The sequence below is a fragment of the Gossypium hirsutum genome, chromosome A12 (assembly GCF_007990345.1).
Source record: "Gossypium hirsutum isolate 1008001.06 chromosome A12, Gossypium_hirsutum_v2.1, whole genome shotgun sequence".
NCBI classification, from domain to species: domain Eukaryota; kingdom Viridiplantae; phylum Streptophyta; class Magnoliopsida; order Malvales; family Malvaceae; genus Gossypium; species Gossypium hirsutum.
Window position 1 is genome coordinate 9,794,499 of NC_053435.1, and position 17,580 is coordinate 9,812,078.

The window sequence follows — 17,580 nt, forward strand, 5'->3', positions numbered from 1 at the left end:
TATGAGTATCTTTCAAGAGTTAAATAGTGAATTAAGCAAGACTAGGTACTTCAACATTGAGGTGGCAATTTGGCAGCTAGGCTCGTGAAGGCTGCAAATTCACAGATATAGAGTTTAGGTAATAAAGCTACAGTGATTGCTACAAAAATACAAACGGGACTTATTATAACATTTGCCCCCAAAAACAGAACCAGAAATTGTCGGCGGAAAAGCAACTAACAAGAAAGGAATTAAGAATAACAATAGTTCTATTCTGCTACACGCTTTAAAAGTCTGTAACAATTTGGTCGTTATTGGAGTTGAGCCTATACCGGCAAGTAGGACAGGAAGAGTGAGAGAGCAGCCATTTATCGATGCACGCAACGTGGAAACCATGGTTGCATTTGGGAAGCATCCGTATTTTGTCACCTTTCGAGAAATCCGCAAGGCAAATTGCGCAACCTGAAGCTGATGACGGTGACCCTGAATTTGCATAGGTCAAAGTTGGTAAAGCTACCATTTCTTTCTTCTTAAGACCCGAGTTCAGTCTACGGGAGGCCACCCATTCCCTTGGCTCGGTCAGGGTACGATGGGTGCATTGTAATACGCATTGTAGCATGGAGTGAAGACCTAAGACACAAACCAAGGCACACAACAAGGCTGCCACGATGATCATGAGGTTCAAGTCTACTGTGGGTTCTTGTGTCTCCTGACTGGGAGTACCAGCAGAGGGAGATGGTGAAGTTTGGGCCATGGAGACATATGGAAGAAGTGGGAGAAACTGAAGCATATAGAGATTGAAAGAACTTAGAGGGAAGGACACATGGGTACACAAAGCAAGAGGAACATGAGGCTCATCCAATATATGGGTGTTGGGAAATGCGATGGTATGGATTTGGGATCAGATAAGAGATTGAATTATGGTGGAATGGCAGATGCTTATGCTTACTTGATAATCCACTGTCTTCCCCTTTTGTTCATTGCGCTTCAAATCAAGGGAAAGGCATGTCTCTCTTTCCAACAACTTCACAAATTTTCTATTGGTTGCCTTTCATCAAGTCTACTGTGGGTTTTTGTCCCTTAATTGAGTTTCACCCACTACTTTTTCTAACCCCTTTCACTAAATCACATCATTAAAACGAAGCATATTGGAATATAAATCCAATAGATTCTTGGTTTCAACAATGATTAGGATTCAATTAGCCAAAAAGGATTTGATTTTTCATAGTCTGAATGTAAATGATAACACATACATGAGTATCAACTTTTGTTTTTGATTATTGCTGTAGTGAGTGGGGAAGCATTCAAATAATGATTTACAAGAAACTATAAAATAACATATATCCATAAGATTACGATAGTTGTATTTTCTCATTGGGGTGTTTAATTCTCGGTTTCAATTGGAAATGAATTTAACTTGTTGGAAAAATTGGTTTAAAAAATAATACATTTAGACATAAATTTAATTTTTTTTAAAATTAATTTTTTTATATTTATAAAAATAACCCTTACCTAAGTTATTACATGTGTTTTGTAATAGGTGAATTAAGTTATTTCATAGCTTTTTACCAAACGGTCTTCTCCGTTATTCTTGAATCTCAATTTAATTTGAGTGTGGATCCAAACAAAACGAACTAAATGTATAATGAAATATTTTATTAACTTTCAGCAGGAAAGTTAATTCTCTTTATGGGAATCAAAAACTTTGGGTTTTTTCAAAAAAAAAATTATTCTAAAAATAAATTATCACTATTTTCAACAGAATAACAATACTCAAAAACTTTTTCTTTCAAGTTCTACTTGAATAATGGATAATTAAATAATAATATTTTAATAGAAAATACATTATTTTACTTCTACGAGGGGGCTATGGCAACCCCAAAGGGAATTAAGGTTTGTCGACCCTCATCCCTTGGGATGGGATTTTGAGCCCGTCTTGTGTATTGGAATAAATTATGTGTTATCCAAACTTTTATCCAACACTTATAATTTATCCAATCCAATAATTATTTCTACTTCCTAAATATTCTTCAATTAATTAATTAAATTAATTTTCTCAATTAGATTATTTTCTTAACTCAATTCTAATTCCATTAAAGTCATGAAAACTTTACCGTATTAGAATCTATGAGGAAATATATTTAATTGCCCTATTCAATAAAACTCCAATGACTTAATTAATCGACCTTCAATTATTTAATTACAATATAATAATTCAAAGAAAATTATTTAATTTCTAATTCATCTTTTGTATCTTAGCGAGAAAACACAGTGATCCATTTGGGTTATATCGAGCTAGCAGAAGGACCGGTTGAATATATATAATTAGGGCTCAAATAATTGTAATTAAGTTCCGACTCTTTGTTTATTAATTACAATATTATTTAATCATGGAATTATTACACTATAGTACCATGACTAAACTTTCCCTTAATATATATCATTACGAAAGCTACTTAATAAGTTGTTAGCTCAAATAATCAAACCAAAATTGCCAAGGGGTGAATTGGCATTTAAAAATTTTATGGGTGCTAGAGAATAAGGATAGAAAAATTGAACCAAAAAATTTATAGTGGTTTGACCCCAACTGTTTACTCCACTACCTTAATTTTCCACTATTAAAGATTTTCCCAAATTCACTAATTTGACAACCTTTGAGAATAAGATTTAACCTTACAAACTCTCTTAAGGTTTCTACCCAAACCTTAAGACACAAACTCTATCAAAGAAATACAAAAAAGCAAACTAAGAACAAACCATTACAAGATCACAATGTTTGCAAATTAAGCTCAATTATAAATAAGAATACTTGAGCTGATAGAATAACAATGAAACTCACTAGTGTATGTAAGAAAACTATAGGAAATTTTAGCACAAAGGTAGTTTGATTGATCTTTAAGCTTGAGTATTCTTTCTTGTTGTTGTAGGACCTTTAGAAGCTGATATTTATACCTTCTAATTCATTTCCAATCGTTGTGGTTGTTGAGGAAATAAATAGAGCCGTTGCGGATGAAAATACTAAGATGTTTGAAAGTCTTGTGTAAGACCCAATTTTGGCTCGGGCCCATACACATACACATACAAAAAACCAAAAATATAAATATTAAATAAGTCCATTTACAAATAATAGCCAGCCCAATTACATTAAATAATTTCCCAATACCCTAAAAATACAATGGCCCGATAAGCCCAAAGTTTTGAGGGTTTCGAAAACCCTAGGTTTCCCTTGCGCCGCAGCACCCGCGTTCAACACCTGTCCACCACGCAAGTTGGTACACCAAGCACGACCCCTAGCTCGCTCGTTGCTCGCCCACATCCACGTCTCCACGACCTGTGATTTGAGCAAGAAAACAGCAGGAAAACTACTTGTATTCGGCTATAAAAGCCTCCGAATTTTTCATTGTAGGGTTTTTTTTTTGGGGGGGTGAATAGAATATAGAGACAATATCAAACACATACAGAAAGATATAGCAACCATATTTGTTGAAGGTGATTCAAAGTCTCATTTTGCTTTCGATCTTATTTTCATTTTCTTTGATTTTTTTCTACCATATGTAAACAATAAGAGAAAGGGGGAGAAGCTCACCGGAGTCACCGTCGGAGGGCCTTCGCTGGTCGCAAATGGAGGGCCTGGGCACTAGCCTTTCGGCTGGGAAACAAGGGGAGAGTAAGAGATTGGAGAGCATTAGGGGTTTTTTTAAAAAAAAACAAAAATCAAATGGTTTTTAAAACAGTTTTTTTTAATTTAAGTAATAAATTTTAAACAACAGCATTTGGGGTGGGGGGAAGGCGTGTTGACCCAATTGCCAGGCTAGGTCCGTGCATTTCACCTTAAATGGGTAATTTGCGCGGCCAGTCCTTCCCTTTTGCGCTAGTGTTCGATTGGGTCCTTTCCATGCGTTCTTTAATTCTTTTAAACTGCCCCAGGAATTTGCGTGGGTGTTCATCTTAGTCCGTGCTGAAATGGTTCATTTTGGGGTTTGGTTAATTTTCAATTTTAGTCCCCAAACGTTGGAGCGCGTTTTACTTTGGCCCAAAATTCTGTTTAAATGGTTTGCTTTGTTCATAAATTGTCCCTTTAATTTTGTTTTTCTTCCAGTTAAGTTTTTTTATTCATTTTTTCTATAAAATAAGAATATATTATTTTAATATATAGTTTTGTTTAACAAAATTGATATATTTATTTTTGTATATATTATTTTAACAAGTTAAGAATATACTGTTTTTTTTATGTGCATATTTATTTGTTTTTTCTTCCAAAATACTTTCATATATTATTTTGTATTTATATACTTTGCTTATATTAAGTTTTCTTTATTTCATGTATATGCGTAACTTATACTAAGTTATTTTTACACTAAGTGTACATTATTGACTTCCTTTTATTTTATGTAAATATTCTCTCTTAAATTTATTATATATATATTCTTTTAAATTTATTTATGTATAATTTGGTTCTCTCTTAGGGATCTTATTTTAAATTATTTTTTTATATTTTAAATACTTTAGTATCTTTGTATATGCATTTTTTTTTCATTTTTACATATATATTGCTAGTCAAATTAATTGGTTTTTTTTTTGAAATTATGTTGTATGTTATTTATTTCGAATTTCTTCTTACATATTATATAGTTTAATAATCGTTTATATATTATCGGTTTTATGTACATATGAGGTATTTCGAATTCTAGCGTGTGTTATTCCTTTGTAAATTTTTTCATATAAGTTTTAAATTGTTTTGTGTTATGTCGGTTCCAAATTTTCATATTGTTTTGTGTATTATGTGTCATTTTTGGTTTTCATATTATAGTTACATATTATTGTTTCATGCAAGTAATTATGTTTGTATTTCTTGTTAATGCATCATGATTATGATTCTCATATTCTCTAAATGCCGATTGTCTTTTATTTCTAAACAAACCGAACAAGTATATTTTGATACGGTTTTTATAATTGTTAACTTGAGCCCCCTCAACATGTGGAAATCTTTCGTGTTTGGAAGTTTACGAGGTCGTGCCCAATCGTGCTAGGTTTCGATTTTTCATTCGACTAAAATACAAAATATCCTTTTGAAATTTTTTCTATGTTCTCTTAAATTAAAGCGAGGCAATATTTCATATTTGGAAGTTCGATAAATCGTGCCCAATGGTGCTGGGTTTCGATTTTTCATTCGATTAAAATACGAAATATCCTTTTGGAATTTCATCCATGTTTTCTTAAATTAAAATGAGGCAATATTTCGTATATGGAAGTTCGATAAATCGTGCCCAATCGTGTTGGGTTTCGATTTACCGTTTGGCCGAATAGCCAAATATCCTTTTTGAAATTTCAAATGTATGAGTTTTGAAAATTATGGGATGATCTCGTATTGAGGGTTTGAAATGTTGTATCCAATCGTGCTGGACATGATATTTTACTCCTTCTGGGAGAATCTCGACATCCAATTCAAGTTATCTAAACGTTTTTAAAGGAATTGTATTTTAAAATCTTTTTCAAATTTTCAACATTAGGACGTTAATTGATCAATACGGTACCGATTTTGGGCGTTGCGAGGGTGATAATCCTTCCTCGCGCGTAACTGACTTCCGAACTCGTTTTCTAGTCTTTCATAGACCAAAAATATTGTTTTAATAAACCAAAATGCTTTATTAGAATGATTGATCACAAGGTGACCCGATCACACCTAAACAAAAAGGATTGGTGGCGACTTGATAAACCGTAAATTATACATATTTTTACCCCATGTTTAATGCATTTTATGGATGATTTCTCATTAGAATTGGTGAATTCGATGCTCCTAATGCTTTGATTTCATGTTTTATACTTAGGAGAGCATAGGAGAGTGAAAGGAACGAGAAACGGGCCAAAAACGGAGAAAATGGGCCAAAGTACGAAATCAACACAGCCTGGACCTCCTCACACGTGCAGACCACACGGTCGTGTCAATTTGACAAGCTCGAGCACGGCCTGAAGTAATCGAACACGGGCGTGTGCCACGGGCATGTCCCTGTCAAGCCCAAGTTGAGTCATATTCGGAAAAGGCTAATTTTGAGGGCTTCTAGCCATTCCAAAGCCTATAAATACACCCGAGAGAAGGAAGAAAAGGGAGACGGAGATAAGGAGTAAGGGATTACTCCAAGGAAGCCGATTGATCCATCTTAGAAGCCAGATTTATCATCAAGACTGAAGATCTCTCCTCAATTTCCCTTCAGAAGTTTTGGGTTTTCTTTATGTTTTGTATTCTTTATTCTTCTGAGATGTTTTTTTTATTTAGTTATGAACTAAAACCACAAAATACCTAAGGGGAATGAAACCTAAGACGAATCTTGTTATTATTTTCTGAATCGTATGATAAATATTTAACTTATTCTTAATTATGTGTTCTTAATTCTTGTTTTGATATCCCAGGATACTGATTCAAGACATGCTCTTATTCAGAGGAGGAATAGACCCTGTCTAAGAGTACATTTGTCATAATTAAGCGGAGTTGATTGTGCGCCTAGACATAAGGTGACAAGATTTTGCCGGATTAGGGTGAAACCTAATAAGGGGATCCATAGATCGAGTTAATGCAACCCTAGAGTGTTAATTAGAGAAAAGTCTCGGTTATTCAATCTAGGGATTAGATGTTATTAGTCTTGAATAGGGATAATAACATAACTTAGGGATCTCTACGGAACAAGTTGAATGAATAAATCGTCCGATTTGGAGCCAGAATAACAAGTAAAGTCTAGGTGGATTTTTCCTTAGGTATTGTCTTAAGCCAATCGATTTTTCCCAAAAACAATTCCCCAATTCTTTTCTCTGTGCGTTCTTAGTTTAGATAATTAGTTAATTAAAACAAAACCTCTTTATTCTTAGGCTAGATAATAAAAAGACAGTCATTACTAGTACTTTTAGTTCCTTTGAGTTCGACAATCCGATCTTGCTAAAACTATACTACTGTTCAATAGGTACACTTGCCTACATCGCAATAATAGTTAGTTTAAGAACGAGTAATTATAAATATTTAAAACCTATCACGAAATAATGCAATCACAACTCCATACCATGTTTTAAAGCCGATCCCTATTTTTCAAAATAAAAATGGTTTCGACATCTTGAAATGATTTTTATGCTTTTTTAATATTTCTGATTCAGTAGCCATTAAAGTTAGTTTACAATGATACCAAAGACCATTTATCGATGCCTGATAAATTATATCAATATTTTTGGAATGGGTGTCGATACTTTTTGTGTTTGTTTGAAAAAATAATCAAGTTAGAATGCAAAAGTGATATCGATATAAAAAATGGTATCGATATATTTTGAAAAGTATCGATACTTTTTGCTTTTGTTCAATTTTTGTTTCAAGTTAATGAGCAAATTTGGTATCGATATGGAAAAGGGTTTCGATAAAAATCATATGGATATCGATACTTTTTGGAAAATATTGATACTTCTTGTAGGGTGCAGTTTTCAATCGAGTTAGAGAGTTTAAAACCGTTTTTGAACTTTGTCCAAAATTTTCTAATGTTCATAACATTTTCTAAGATGTTTGGAAGTCTTGAAATGATTTTTATGCTTTGAATTTTATAATTTCTTTGTTCAAAAACAAACTTTATTCAAAAGTATTTTTGTTTTTTTATATCAAAACAATTTATCAAATGAAGCTAGTTTAACATAAGTGTTCGTCCAATTACCTTGTCATAAGTGTGTTACACTCATAAGATATCCTTAATCTCTTTGGGATAAAATATGTTCTCCCAATATAATCTTATTTTATCTCATGGTATATATTAATCTTCCTATATGAAAAACTTAGATTGAACTTGGGATTGTGTAAGTTTGATATGTATTTTGAACCCTTGTTAGTGTTATCAATAGAGTTTCGATTTGTTATTTGATTTGAATATGTTTATTATAGTACTTTGAGTGTAAAAAGGGTTGAAACTTGTTCTATAATATTTTGAGACTTATTGGAATGATATGGAACTATTTGAACATGTTTCCAAGTGCTGCTATACTTATTTTTAACCTAGGGAGTTTAGGTACTGGTACTTGTACTAAAAGTATTAAAACATTGTAAGACAGTAGTTGAAGTGCTACAGTTTCTAGCCTAGGTGTCAATATATAAGGCCTATGTGTTAGTATCTTACCTAAGGTATCAGTACATAGAATATATGTATAGGCCTATGTGTCAGTACCTTATCTAAGGTATCAGTACATAGATATATGTATAGACACATAGCCCTTGAATTTGGGCTATTGTATTGTTTTGAGTATTTCAAGCCCATTGAAGCCCAAATTTGACCTCAGACACTTTCTGTAACACCCTTAACCCATGTTCGTAGCTGGAACAGGGTTACGAAGCATTACCGGAATATACAGATCAAATACAAACATTTCATATTATTTAACATTCATATTAGAAATCATTCATAAAGTCTTTTATATGAGCCTTCGAGGCCCAATACATACCTTAGAATTAAGTCGGGATTAAATCAAGAACTCAGAGAATTTTTCGCAAAATTTTAACATTTTCCAAGGTATAGGGGACACAAGCCCGTGTGGCCAGGCCGTGTGGGCATTCAAAATAGGGCACACAGGCATATCTTAGCCCGTGTCCAAGCCTATAAAACTCACTCACTTGGGTCACACGACCAAGCCACACGCCCGTGTGCTAGGCCGTGTGAGCAATTTGGGTTGCATTATTTAGGTGCAAGGGATACATGGCCAAGCCACATGCCCGTGTGTTAGGCCGTGTTAGCAATTTGACTTATATTATTGAGGTGCAGGGGACGCACGGCCAAGTCACACGCTCGTGTGCTAGGCCATGTGAAAATACCTGAGCATTCTATTTTGAATTTTAAAGATGTAGGGGACACATAGCCGAACCACAGGCCCATGTGCTAGGCCGTGTGTTACACACGGCTGAGACACACGCCCGTTTCTCTGCCAGTATGGACAAAAATAAGCCATTTTCATGGCCACATTTCTCACCTAATTTGTTTTCCACCTACATCAACACTTAAACACATTCACAAGGCAATACAAGACCTTCAAATCAAGCCAAAATCAAGTATGATATATGCCATATCAATACATATGACGAAATGTCCATTTTTACCAAGTTAACCATTCATTTACATTTAAAGTAAGCATACAAAGCATACTCAAATAGATTGGCCGAAAGCCCTAGCACATTTCCTTATCAATCATGTTAGACATGTATTTCATATAAATACCAAAGAACATGTATGAATTCAACAATAATCATATTTCTATATACATATACTTTTCACATCAATTGTCCATATAACATGTACAAATCATATCCATGCATTTTGAATATATTTTCATAATAGTTCGTCTCAAACTCAGATTATCTCATATCAGAACTTTGCTCATTGAACCATTTAGAATATCGATGGATACACAGGTGTCACACACAAAGTGTATAATTTTGTAAACCGTCAATTCATATACTGGTGTGCTCATACGAGAACATAAATGGGAAGCTCTTCCGAGCCTTATAACGGGAAGCTCATGTGAGCCATGTAACGAGAAGCTCCGGAGAGCCATAATCGAAAAGCTCATACGAGCCAATATCGAGAAGGTTTAAGCGAGCCAATATTAGGAAGCTCCGGAGAGCCACAATCGGAAAGCTCACAAAGTGCCTTTTATCGGAAAGCTTCGGAGAGCCACAATCGGAAAGCTCACAAAGAGCTTTTTATCTGGAAGCTCCAAAGAGCCATAGATCGGGATGCTCATAAGAGTTGCAGTGTGTCCACAACACATGTAAGATCAAAACCAATCGGGATGCTCCGAAGAGCTATTAATGGAAAGCTCGCAAGAACCACATAACGGGAAGCTCATGAGAGTTTATAATGGGACGCTCTTTCGAGCTATAGTGATGTGATCCAGCCCGGCGTTGATAATCGAGTCGATCTAAGTTACCCGATCATCATCGAAAAAGTATCATTCGGTTTTGAGAAAAATGGTGTATTTGGCTAGTTTGAGTAGAAGTTATCAAAAATGGGTTCAAAGATAGGCTAAAAATGAATAAGATAGGTTCAGTCTAAAAAAAAGGTAGGATAGATAATTTGATAGGAGGTGGAAATGGTAAAAATGAACTTAAATGTTAAGAACGATTCAACACTATAGACAGTATTGCCCCGGGACTTATATTGTTTAAGGTGGGTTAATGAAAGATAGAAGGATGGACCTTGACCCGTTACTTAGGAAAGTAAGAACCAAAGATATAGAAAGATGGACGAACGCCACACCAAGGCTGATGATAAGTTCGGATAAAAACAATTCGGGTTGACGCCACTAGCACGCTAGATAAGTCACTCGAGACTCATACGAAAATAGAGAGGAAGTAAACCTCATAGAACAAATGTTCATTCAATAATTTGGCCAAAAAGTCCTTACAAAGTGATTTGAACTACATATTTATAGGCTAAAAACATGGCCAGCTGAATGGTCCCAAAAAAGAACTAATTAAGCACTTTAAATTCAGCTCAAATAAGATGAAGTTCTTGGCAATTTCTTTGACAGCTTCCATGAAGCTTCCTTCAACTTTGGAAATGCCAATGGACTTTATCTAGAAGGATTCAATTAGCTGGAATTCAATGGAATAATTTGATGAGCTGAAATGTAATGTATAGGTTCGGCCAATATGAGTAAATGCTCTTTAAGTGAGCTGCTTTGTTGAGCCAAATGGTCTTTAGTTCAATTAAGTCAGCTTGGAGATCTCCAAGAGTTTTTAGGTGTGAACAAGTGAAGATGAATAGCTCATGGTGTGAATGCATAAAACCAAACAACCTTGGAGTGTGAAAAGCATATTTGGTTGGTGTGAAAGCCTTTAAGTTGCTTTGGGGAGCTAATCGGCTACTCTTTTTGGCTCTTAATGATTCACGAAAAGTCACATGGGAAAAGAGGAACCAGTAGCTCCTTTAATGCCGTTCCATACACCAGCAGCACCTTTAATATTGTTCCATGCACCAGCAGCACCTTTAATGTTGTCCCATGCATGCTTTCTTTAATACCTGCACATTAAATTCAGCCATACATGTTTTTTTTAACACTTGCACATTAATTCGGTCATGCATGCTTGTTTTAATGCCTACACATTAAAAATCAACAAACTAATGGAGTTTAAAACATATTAAAAATCGGCAGCAACTAGACAAATTAATTTGAGAACATATAATTAATTTGTCTTAATTGGGACACATTAAAACAAATAAAGTTAAGGAAAAAATTAAATTTGGCAGTAGCCAAGACACAATAAAAACATGCATTCAGCTAGAACATATTAAACACAAACAAATTAAGACACATTTATTTAGACTAAACTATATTAACTAACTTAATTAAATAGCTAGCAGTTTTAGAACGCATAGACTAATTGAGCTGAACCAAAATAACTAATTTAGCTAAGCAAGTAATTATTCCAGCAACTAAAATGAAAGAAATTAAAAATAAACTCAAAATGAGCAAACAAGCTTATTGAGCTGGAAATGAGTTGAATTAAGCTCAACGAGCTGAAATTAAGCTTCATTTTGCACTTGGGGCCCTCAAGCTTAGGCCACTCTCGATGACTTTGAGTTGTGTCGAAACATGATGCGACCAGGTTCGCATCATTCCCTCCCTATTGAAGATGATTTGTCCTCAAATCGAGCCATTTGCTCAAAAAAAATTTTAATATCACAAACCCTTTTGTTCATGCCCTCCCTCTTTAGGAGGGTACCACTTCACATCGTCACCTACAAAAGAATAAAACAAATTAGTGACACAATGAAGGTTAAACACAAAAGAATTTTTCGGGATTTTATTCATAACTTGAACAAATAAACCAATACCGAGATCAAAAATAAAAACTGGTCTTACCTTTTCCTTTGATAGAAACAAACCAAATTCTTAAAGTATTCAGAGTTTATAGTCTCGAAAATTAAAATTCCATGGTCCAAATCCCTTAGACAATGATACAGAACGATGTAAGCCGGGATTGAAGATAAAATATTCTCTTGCCTTTGCAATTTGATGAGACAATTTCAAGACCGGCAGCATTGAAAGGATATGATACAATTTTAAGTCATTATCACGGAAAACATGTTCGAACCTTTTAAACCATAATATGGAGAAATTTCCAGAATCATAAATCGAATTTTGACCTTGTAAGCCAACAATATTCACATGCTTTGTCTTCACACAGAGCGATAAAATTCGAAGAAAATAAGAAAGTTCAACACATTTATTCCAAACAAAATTACAATGCTCACATTTACTTAGCAAAAACTTAAAAAAACATGCTCCGGGTTCGAACACATGATTTTGATCACCCGCTCCATAACACAACAAAAGTTTCATTTTCACCAAGAAGTCACACATGCCAAATGAAGAAGATGAAGGCAAAAACAAATTCAAACGATCATACCTTTCACAATTCATCCAGATTGGCAGGCTTATACAAGACGAGTTTGCACAAAAACTCAATGAATTCACAAAACAATCACAATTAAACAAGTCAAGCTTTGCATGTGGATAATCTTTAACACACACGTTGAAAGTTTGTATATGTTAAATTATTCTATCACCATCTGCAATCTTGTTAATACAAAATTTATCAAAAGAAAGATTCTTCCACAAACATAAAGATCCCTCACAAAACTTTAGAGGGTTCACATTAACATCATATTCAAACAGATTAAGAGCTTTTCGTGAAAACTCGTTATCACGCAAGATCATATTTGGTGTTTGTCGATCTAATCGAACAACATCAACAGATTTTTCATCACAAAACAAATCAAGAAAACAACTCCTTATGCTTCCACTTAGAACGAATTTATCAACCACAAACAAAGAATAACGATTAATCGTTTCAAAATAAGGAGATATTTTAAGTACTAAGTTATCGAAAATTTTATCGACAACTTCCAAACCTATTTGTTGTGGCTCGATTGCTAAAGATTCCTTACCTTTAAGCACTTGTGGTTGGATTCCACCTTCAACCTTACCCTTTTCGATCAAATGAAAGCGTCTTTCACCAAGAAGGTATTGAAGTTGAACTTGATCAATCAAATCTTTAGAAACCTGAAAAGAAACAACACGAGGAAAACTCACATGTTGGTTAGTGGAAACACTCCTCACTTGTTCTTGATCACTATCATCTTTTTCATTCGTTTCTTTTTCTAACTTATTTTCAAACTCTCTTTCTTTTTCACTTGTCTCTTTTGAAGGCTCACTCTTACTTTTTGTTTCAAGTTATTTTTCTTTCTCGCACACTTTTTCTTTTCTTTCTTCGTACTCACTCTCTTTTTTCTCACTCTCAATCTCTTTTTTCTCTCTTTCATTTCCTTATTTGATTTTTTTTCTCTTCTCTCAATTTCATTCAGAATTCGCTCATTTTCTCATATTATCTTTTCTTGTCTCTCTTTTTATTTTATTTCTTTTTCTCTTTTCGTTTCATTACAAGAAGAAGACAATAAGAAGGAACCAAAATGGCAAGTTTTTTGACAGAAAGAAGGGCAAGAATCTACATATGAACCAAGTTCAACTCGTCATGAATATTTCTCCGTAAATGATTGCCTTGACGCACTTGAAGAGATATATCTATCTTTTTGTTAGTGATCTTGGAAAATATCAAACTCGAAGTTTGCCTCTCTTTGTCTTGAGCTCCTTGATGAATAGGAATCTCGATAAGAATCTCTTCCCGAATAGTTTTTGGATGTATGTCGCTTAACTTCTTGTCTCGACTTGGTGAAATTTACTTCCGTCGGGCTCTTTCCTCTACTCGGTCCAATCATTCATGCAATTTGTTAAATTTAGATTTCACGATTCTATGCATCTCTTATATCACAAGTCTCTCAGAAAGAAAATAATTTGATTTTTCACTCACGCTCGTGTTTAAACTCGTTTAGGCTTTTTCGTCACTCTAATGCTCTCACACGCTCTTTGCCTTTTACCTCTCAAGCTTTCTCTCATAGTTTCATATTTTGTCTCTTTTAAACCTATTTGTTGCTTTGGGGTCGACTTTAAAATGGGTTCAAGGGTTATAATGTAAGGGTGTAGGGTAGGCTGAAACAAAGTAAAATCGATTTTAAGTGTGGCATTAGGGTGAAAAATGAAAGAAAAATGAATCGCTGATCAGGATTACAAAGATATGAATATAAAACTTTCAATGCAAATTCTCTATATATTTTTTTACTTGCAATAAGTTGAATACAACTTTTGATACAAAATAATATTATTTTTCCGAAACCTCTTCTTTTTTTTACGAACCTATTCTGGAGTTGCTACGAACATCGGTACTTCTCAATTTGTAGCTTTGATACCAAATGATGTGATCCAGCCTGGCGTTGATAGTCGAGTCAATCTAAGTTGCCCGATCATCGTCAAGGAAGTATCGTTCGGTTTCGAGAAAAGGGTGTATTTGGCTAGTTTGAGCGGAAGTTATCAAAAAGGGGTTCAAAGATAGGCTAAAAATGAATAAGATAGGTTCGGTCTAACAAGAAGCTAGGATAGATAATTTGATAGGAGGTGGAAATGGTAAAAACGAACTTAAACGTCAAGAACGATTCAATACTATAGATAGTGTTGCCCCAGGACTTATATTATTTAAGGTGGGGTAATGAAAGATAGAAGGATGGACCTTGACCCTTTACTTAGGAAAGTAAGAACCAAAGGTATAGAAAGATGGATGAACGCCATACCAAGGCTGGTGATAAGTTCGAATAGAAAGAGTTCGGGTTGACGCCACTAGTACGCTAGATAAGTCATTCAAGACTCATACGAAAATAGAGAGGAAGTAAACCTCACAGAACAAATGTTCATTCAATAATTTGGCCAAAAAGTCCTTACAAAGTGATTTGAATTACATATTTATAGCCTAAAAACATAGCCAGTCGAATGGTCCCAAAAAGGAACTAATTAAGAACTTTAAATTCAGCTCAAATGAGCTAAAGTTCTTGGTAATTTCTTTGACAGCTTCCATGAAGCTTCCTTCAATTTTGGAAATGCCAATAGACTTCATCTAGAAGGATTCAATCAGCTAGATTTCAATGGAATAATTTGATGAGCTGAAATGGATGTGTAGGTTAAGCCAATGTGAGTAAATGCTCTTTAAGTCAGCTACTTTGTTAAGCCGAATGGTCTTTAGTTCAATTAAGTCAGCTTAGAGATCTCCAAGAGTTTTTAGAAGTGAACAAGTGAAGGTGGATAGCTCATGGTATGAATGCATAAAACCGAACAACCTTAGAGTGTGAAAAGCATATTTGGCTGGTGTAAAAGCCTTTAAGTTGCTTTGGGGAGCTAACCGGCTACTCTTTTTGGCTCTTGATGATTCACGAAAAGTCACATGGGAAAAGAGGAACCAGCAGCTCCTTTAATGCCATTCCATGTACCAGCAACTCCTTTAATATTGTTCCAAGCACCAGCAGCTCCTTTAATGCTGTCCCATGCATGCTTTCTTTAATACCTGCACATTAAATTTGGTCATGCATGCTTTTTAGTACTTGCACATTAATTCGGTCATGCATGCTTGCTTTAATGCCTACACATTAAAAATCAACAAACTAATAGAGTTTAAACATATTAAAAATCGGTAGCAACTAGACAAATTAATTTGAGAACATGTAATTAATTTGTCTCAATTGGGACACATTAAAACAAATAAAGTTAAGGCACAAGCTAAATTTGGCAGCAGCCAAGACACAATAAAAGCATGCATTCAGCTAGAACATATTAAATACAAACAAATTAAGACACATTTATTTAGATTAAACTATATTAACTAACTTAATTAAATAGCTAGAAGATTTAGAACGCATGGACTAATTTAGCTGAACCAAATTAGCTAATTTAGCTAAGCAAGTAATTATTCCAGCAACTAAAACGAAAGAAATTAAAAATAAACTCAAAATGAGCAAACAAGCTTATTGAGCTAGAAATGAGCTGAATTAAGCTCAACGAACTAAGATTAAGCTTCATTTTGCACTTTGGGCCCTCGAGCTTAGGCCACTCTTGATGACTTTGAGTTGTGTCGAAACATGGTGCGACCAGGTTCGCATCATATGGTGTGTCTACAACACATACAGGACCACAACCAATCCGGGAACCCTGTATCCATCGAATTTTATTTATCCAAATAGGGTTTAATACTTGTCAGACATTATCGGATATATGGTTAATTTTTATACATATCAATTACAAAATTTAATTCACATACACAACATTCAATTCAAAAATATAAATATACAATTTTAGTTACGCGAACTTACCTTAATAATGTTCGTGCAACCAAAAGTTACTAATCTGTTACTTTCTCTTTTCCTTGGTCTGACTCCGTATTTGGTCTATCCGAATCTATATGAATGAATTTATCATTGATTTAATACAATTCATACTCAATACAATCCAATTCACATCTTAGGTAAAATTACCATTTTGCCCATATACTTTTAATTAATTCTGATTTCGTCCCTAGGCTTGGAAAATAAAATTCATGCAATTTAATCCTTATTCCAAGACTAACTGATTTTACATATAACAATAACAGTCGATGTATTTCACAAAAATCAGAATTTTTCCATGAATTTACGTCTTTTTAATTTAGTCCCTAAATCATAATTTTATCAAAATTTACTTTACAAAAGTTGTTTATCTATCAACAACTTTTCATTTTCTACCATAAAACCTCGTAATTCATGCATACTCATCCATGGCAAAACCCTAGTACTTTAATAACTTTACAAATTAATCCTCGAGATAGGTAGATTAAAGGTTACGATCTTGGAAATATGAAAATTACTAAAAATGGGTCAAGAATACTTACCCAATTAAGCCAAATTAGTTTGCTATCTTCAAGCTCTTCTAACTAGGGTTTCCATGTATTTGATTTGGGGAAAGATGATATAATAATGATATTTTCTATTTAATTAAAATATCATCTTTTATTATTTCATCTTTCCAATTTAGTCCTTTTCTTTATTTAATTTTCTATGGATGAATCATCATACTTATCTAATAACTCCTATTAATGGTCTATTTGTCATATAAGGACCTCAAAATTTGAATTCCATAGCTATTTGATCCTTATAGCTACTAGAACTCAACTTTTGTTTTTTATGCAATTTGATCGTTTCCATCTAATTAGACATAAAATAAGTAAAAAAATTTTACGAAATTTTCATATGATATTTCAATCATAATGCAGACCATGAAATAATTTAAAAATAATTTTCCTTCCAGACTCGGATTTGTGGTCCTGAAACCACTATTCCGATTTCACTGAAAACGATTGTTACTCTTTCAGTCACCCACAAAATGATTCTATTTGATTTTAAAATGCTTCTATAGCCTTTGAATTATTTTAATCTTGATTTAAACATTTTTATAAAAATGTTTTTTAAGGTTTAAAATTTTAGAGATCTTTGAGATTTTTGTTTCGTGTGTGCTATAGTAACATCTCCCATTTGTACTGTATACTGAACGGGTGAGGGGTGTTACATGGTGCATAGTGTGCTTTACTCTAAGCTCTTTTTGGCCATTAATGACACTCTTATTGCTTTATTCCTAAATAGTGCAGTGGATGTCCTATCAATCTCTATAGCACCA

At 33.9% G+C, this 17,580-nt stretch overlaps 1 protein-coding gene and 1 long non-coding RNA gene across 2 annotated transcripts; both read right to left on the bottom strand.

Annotated features, from left to right (window-relative positions):
- Positions 1–8: 8 nt before the first annotated feature.
- On the bottom strand, positions 9–1,252 carry LOC107939125 (RING-H2 finger protein ATL73). Its single transcript, XM_016872406.2, has one exon. The coding sequence runs from the start codon at positions 767–769 to the stop codon at positions 266–268; it is 504 nt and encodes a 167-aa protein (XP_016727895.1). The 5' UTR covers positions 770–1,252; the 3' UTR covers positions 9–265.
- A 1,737-nt stretch (positions 1,253–2,989) lies between these two features.
- On the bottom strand, positions 2,990–4,089 carry LOC107941560 (uncharacterized). The gene is made up of 2 exons (XR_001695662.2): positions 3,566–4,089; positions 2,990–3,310 (listed from the first exon to the last, which is right to left on the bottom strand). It is a non-coding gene; the product is annotated as an uncharacterized lncRNA (long non-coding RNA).
- Between the last annotated feature and the right edge of the window lie 13,491 nt (positions 4,090–17,580).

Excerpts from the sequence above, each read along its gene's own strand:
- LOC107939125 (XM_016872406.2), bottom strand. The coding sequence starts at position 769 with ATGCTTCAGTTTCTCCCACTTCTTCCATATGTCTCCATGGCCCAAACT.